At 38.8% G+C, this 5,739-nt stretch overlaps 1 protein-coding gene across 4 annotated transcripts in view; it reads left to right on the forward strand.

Moving 5' to 3' along the window:
* The window catches only part of LOC307033825 (uncharacterized protein), an 8,641-nt gene extending 3,165 nt beyond the window's left edge, over positions 1–5,476 (forward strand). Inside the window, exons 4-14 of one of the 4 annotated variants that reach the window (XM_079672460.1) lie at positions 243–536; positions 637–765; positions 1,135–1,298; positions 1,459–1,563; positions 1,735–1,839; positions 2,347–2,394; positions 2,563–2,677; positions 3,057–3,170; positions 3,736–3,801; positions 3,945–3,988; positions 4,396–5,476. In XM_079672460.1, coding sequence (XP_079528586.1) covers positions 720–765; positions 1,135–1,298; positions 1,459–1,563; positions 1,735–1,839; positions 2,347–2,394; positions 2,563–2,598 — 504 coding nt within the window. In that variant the 5' untranslated portion in view covers positions 243–536; positions 637–719 and the 3' untranslated portion in view covers positions 2,599–2,677; positions 3,057–3,170; positions 3,736–3,801; positions 3,945–3,988; positions 4,396–5,476. Of the gene's footprint in view, positions 1–242; positions 537–636; positions 766–1,134; positions 1,299–1,458; positions 1,564–1,734; positions 1,840–2,346; positions 2,395–2,562; positions 2,678–3,056; positions 3,802–3,944; positions 3,989–4,395 lie in introns of all 4 variants that reach the window. The other 3 variants (XM_079672461.1, XM_079672459.1, XM_079672462.1) reach the window with 3 other exon arrangements.
* The last annotated feature ends 263 nt before the right edge of the window (positions 5,477–5,739 follow it).

Raw genomic sequence — 5,739 nt, forward strand, 5'->3', positions numbered from 1 at the left:
TGTAGACTTTCTGCTTTTTTGATTTTGATATGTGGACGTTGTTGCACCATTATGGAGCCAGCAACAGGACTGTTTGATTATAGTGACTTGGTCCAACTCGCAGTGACGAGCCAATTGGACTACGTGAGGATTTGGATAAAATTTAGGCTGTAAATTGGTCAACAATAATAACTGTTTCTGTGCCATCTCCTCACCGGCTATCAGATATCAAATACTTCCTCTTTTTCCTGCTTTGTTTTCAGCATCCAGTCCTTCCTCTCCACCTCTCATCAGTTTATCAGGGCTGGACGGTCAGAGTGGAGGATTGGTGCTGCAGTGTGAGTCTGCAGGCTGGTATCCGTAGCCTGAGGTGTTGTGGCTGGACGCTGAGGGAAAACTCCTCTCTGCTGGACCTCCAGAGACAGTCAGAGGTCCTGATGACCTCTATACTGTCAGCAGCAGAGTGACTGTGGAGAAGAGACCCAGCAGCAACTTCACCTGCAGAGTGCAGCACCACAACACCACCCGCACCACACAGACACACTTCAGCATTTCAGGTAAAACATTAATCTCATGATACACTTACTGCTTTAGTCTCCAATATCAGAGACCAAGTTTTACATAAATGCTGTGATGTTCTGTGTTTTATCATTTCAGATGATTTATTTAAGCTCCAGTCCAGTTCTTCTTCCATCATCATTATTGGTCTAGCCGTCAGTTTGGCTGTTAGCATTCTGTTAATGCTGGCTGTTTCTTTCTTCTTTCTGTGGAGAGAACACATATTCAGTAAGTCACTTACAGTCGGGTGATTTGATTCAGTTTGGTTAATTAAAGGAGCCCTATTAAACTGAGTGCTGTATGTTCTGTAGGTTTGTGTGCATGTTAATGTTCTGCAAAGACTAAAATAACTCCCCCCCCCCCCCAGCCCTGCCTGAAACGCCTCCATTGGACTCCTTTGTTTTGAACATAGTGTCATCACTATGTAACACTCATGCTTCTAGTGGCTAGCACTAGGGGCGGGACATCTCTGCGGTTGACCAATCACCAACTGTTCAGTTAATTTAGCCGGAAAAGTTTTGACATGCTTGGATCCCTTCCATACCGTTCTTCTTATTATCTTTCAACACATCTTAACACACGTTTCATTTCACACAGAGACAAAGAGAAAGCATACGGATGAAGTTGATAAAGGAGAAAAGAAGAACCGATCTAAAACTGAAGATCAGTCTCTCAATGAAGGAGAAAGAGGACAGCTGATGAAACCTGACGCTGTGCAGATGGAGGCTTTGAAGGGAAACGTAGGAAATAAGAGCAAACCGGTTAGTAGAGAAACAACAACATGAAAAGTAAAGTCTTATCAAGAAGCACAGAAGACTTCACATCAAGATACAGGATCTGCCAGAAATGCATGAAAACATGTGTCATTGTGTGGCACCTTAAGAAATGATCATTAAAGAAACGTGACTGTTCCTCTCATAGAAAAATAAATCTGAGCAGAAGCTGCTTGAGGAGCAGAGGAGGAGAGAGGAAGCTGAGAAGGAAGTCCAGACTCTGAAAGAGCAGCTGCAGAACAAGAAGAAAGAGGTTCATCTCCACTTCAATAATGAAACACATTGATTCCTGTTTGAAGTCTCTTTCAATGTCCTCCTTAGTGTAGACAAGGTCAAACCTGCAGGTCCAAGTGGAGACCACATCCAGACAGTCCTACTTTTAGACTGTGAATAAATGATGTTAATCTTCCTGCTGTTCTTTCAGGTTGAATCTAAACAGTCTGAGCTGCAGGATCTCCATGCAGAGAAACAGAGGAACGAGAAGGAGCTGCAGAGCCTGAAGGGAGATCTGGAGAACAAGAACAGAGAGGTTCACCTCTTCATCTTTGAACTTTAATGTTCATGTGAATAGAGAGATAGACATTGGGTTCATTGACCCCTCTCATGTGATCATCTGTAAACCTGCAGACAGTCAGGAAGCTGTTTGAGAAACTCAATCATCATCATGTGTAGGACCCACTGTAGCTACTCTTGAGGTTTGAGGTTTTGAGCATCCTGGTTACCTCTGGGGATAATCATTAATACATTTTTTGAATTATTCATTCTTCCGGTTTTATTGGTTATGTTTTTTAAAGATATGTGTAATTTTAAGCTTTTTAAAACATAACACGTAAAGCTGATTTTATAACCGTAAACCCAGCTTTGGTTTCCTCCGTGTTTGCAGTCTTCTTCTCTGTCTTTGTTGGCACATGGCAGAACTCTGTATGCTCTTATGTGAATTTCAGAATAGATCCAGAAAATGGAGACACCATCATGCACAAATTGCTCCATGGAGCTATGACCAATGATGATCTAAAGATCTCCCTTTTCTCCACAGTTGGAAAGAAGCCTAGCTGCTGAAGCCAAGTCTCCTTCCTCTTCTTCGGTAAGTTAATGTTTTCTGACATAAAGCTGATTTATCATCACTGGCTTTAAAACAGCTGTTGTGGAAAAGTGTGAATGAGTCATTTAGCTAAAGATGATATTTGTCATGTTTTGATTTGTTCAGTTCCCCAATAAGAAACATTTCTGTAATCTCTCCTCTCTCTTTCAGTTTAAACGGCCAATGGTTTTCCAGACAGAAGTTTGAGGAGGAGCAGCAGAGGAGGGAAGAAGCTCAGAAAGAAGTTCACGTCCTGGAGGAGAAGCTGCAGAAAGAGACCAAAGAGGTTTGTGTTGTTTTCTCTTCTGAAAGTCATTCACTGTGACCTTACTCCTGCTTGTGATCGATAAGAGGTGATGTGACTAATGAACCAAATCATCAGTTCAAAATGAGGAAAAGCTGAATGAATATTTATTTATCATTTATTAAGACTATTGAACAGCTGAAGGAGGCACGGGGTAAGGAGAAAGATACACATCTACTGCTGAAGCTAATGTATCAATAAAATACACAAATTCACTTATTTGATATATTCAAGTATTCAGCTGGTTGTTCCTCACTCTTCTGACACACAGAGACAGCTCTGTGACTTGTCTCCGTCTGAAAGTCCAGCTATAAAGAGTTTATCTGGAGGTCTCTCTTCTTCTGTCTGTGTCTCCTCTCAGGTGCTGCATAAACATGGCTGAGTCTTTTCATCTGTAAACTTCCTCAACGGGGCCACTCGCTCTCTTTTCTTGATCGCCCTCTCACGGGTGAACAGTTCAATGTCCCGCTTCATTGTAGGAATTCTGCCATGTCTCTACCACTTTAGTTTGACCATCTCTGTTACTAAGTTATGGAATACTAAATAAATAAGTAATTAGATACCTTACCGTTACTGCGCTCATAAAGAATGATAAGATTAAGAAAAATGCGTCTTGAACTGGTTTAATTAATTAGTGTCTTTACGTTTCACAGACTGTTAGCTTGTTGTGGTAGGCTGGTAGCCTATTTTATTAAAGAGCATATCAAAATAAAGACTTGTGTTATGTCTTCCTAAATGCAATAGTAATTGGGGGTTCAAGTGGAGACTCACAGAGGCAAAACTGTGGCGCGCTTACAGGTGCGCCACAGTCTGCGTGATCTGCCTGTAGGGAGGGGCGGGCCGGCCCTGCGAGTAAAGTAACAAGTAAAGTAACGAGTAAAGTAACAAGTTACTTTATGTAGACAGTAACGAAGTAGTGTAATATATTACTTTTTAAAAAAGTAATATGTAATATATTACTTTTTTGTAGTAACGACCCCATCTCTGGTAATATAAATATTTATATATGTGTCAGATGAGTAACGATGTTTCTCTATCAGGTGTGGATCAATCATGTCCAACAGCCGTTTACTACACCTTGGGCTCGGGAGAAACTCAACAACAGGGTGAGACTCAATGAGATTAGAAATATAACTGATTTTAAAGCTTTAAAGGCTTTGTTGTGATGTTCAATGTGCTTGTTGGCAATACAAACATTCAGACTGCTAGATGATAGTTACGAGAATGATAACCTCTATTTTCAATGCAGAGCCATCCGTAGCAGAGGACGCCTTGTATTCTACAATCCAGCCGGTAAGACTGAAAATTAAATTATTATAATTAATTATATTAAGTCATACTGGATGGATGGTAGATATTTTAAACATCCTAATATTGAAAACTTTTTACAAAACGGGTGTGTAGTTGGTTGTACGAGGGTTTAAAATAATGTGCTTTGACTTTATACAAACATATACATTTTGGTCTAACTATATATTATATATAGAACAAAAGGGTAACCATCTAACATACATACTATTTACTGGAGTCATGCATTCAACTTCAAATTAGATGTTGTACCATTCCTCATTATTATTCTTGAACTTTAGAAATATTTATAATCGTGCTCACCCGTAGATGATATAAAAACATATATAACATTTTAACAAAGCCTACCTCTATAATACCCCTATCCTATTTGTTCTGTATTTGTTTTACAGGTGAAGATGGCGTTTTGAAAAACTGCTTCACACAGTGTACAGTACCTAAATGAAAAGATGAATTAAGAATGCGCTAATATTTGTTTATAAAGTATCATAAATAAATAGTTCCTTCTTTGAAGAAGAACAAATGTAGTGGTTAGTTGTCAAAGTGAAATGCTCATTTATGTTTTAAGATATGAAAGTTTCTTGTGGTTTCACAGTTAAACCGACTTGTTCCATCTCTCAGACGCACGGCTGATTCTAAATACTCTCGCTGTGGTTTACTGCCGAGTTAAAGGTGTTTCTGCAACGCGCTGAGTCTGTGGTTAAACATGTGTTATATTTACTGTCTTGTGAAAGTGTGAAGGTGACTTTGAGGACACATGAACTATAAAACACGTCACAGTCTATTTTTGTGTCACTGTTTTCAGATTCATTGTAATTGTACATATTGCTTTAACGCGTCACATCATTGAACAAGGTTATACCGCTCTGCCATAGAGAGCATATTCACATACTATGAATTCATTCATTATTCACTATTAAACAGTTTACTTCCCAAAGCCATACACACTCTGAGCTTAACACACACACACACACACACACACACACACACACACACACAAACACACACACACACACACACACACACACACACACACACACACACACACACACACACACACACACACACACACACACACACACACACACAGAGAGAGAGACTCTGCAACTCACATCATGAACTCAAAACCTAATCTACTTTTATAGCCACATATTATTTTATCTTATCATATCATAGAACTGCCTTAATTGTTCACTCAAGCTTATCTTTTCTGAGATTGCGATTCAGAGTTTTTAAGTTTATTTTTCAAGCTTATCATATTATAGAATTCCCTTAATTCCCTTAGTTAACTAAAGCTCTTAAACTGTCTTTTCCTCTTATTCTTGTTTTTGTCTTTTGTTGCTTGTCTTTCTCTAAAATGGTTTGTGAATGTGTTGTTAATGTGTGCGTATTTTAAGCACTGCTCGTACGGGCACTCGTAATTTCCTTGTATTTTATATATAATTACAATAAAGGCTTCTATCTTAAACAGCATCTGCATTGATTAAATAAACTCTGTTCTTTTCTTCCTGAAAGAGAAACCAGACGTATGTCGCTGTGACACATTTAGTCCAATAATAATAGTAATTATAGTAAATTCAGCCGTTTTCAATCTATTTTTATTCATGTATTTGTATAATTTGTGTATTTATTGTCTGCAGTGTTTGTCAACTGACTGCAGGTGGCAGAGGAGCTGAATATGGATATTATATATGACACAATAAAACTCCATTATTTGTTATGCTCCCTCTGTCCAC

This window comes from Notothenia rossii (assembly GCF_949606895.1).
Source record: "Notothenia rossii genome assembly, chromosome: 3".
Lineage (NCBI taxonomy): Eukaryota > Metazoa > Chordata > Actinopteri > Perciformes > Nototheniidae > Notothenia > Notothenia rossii.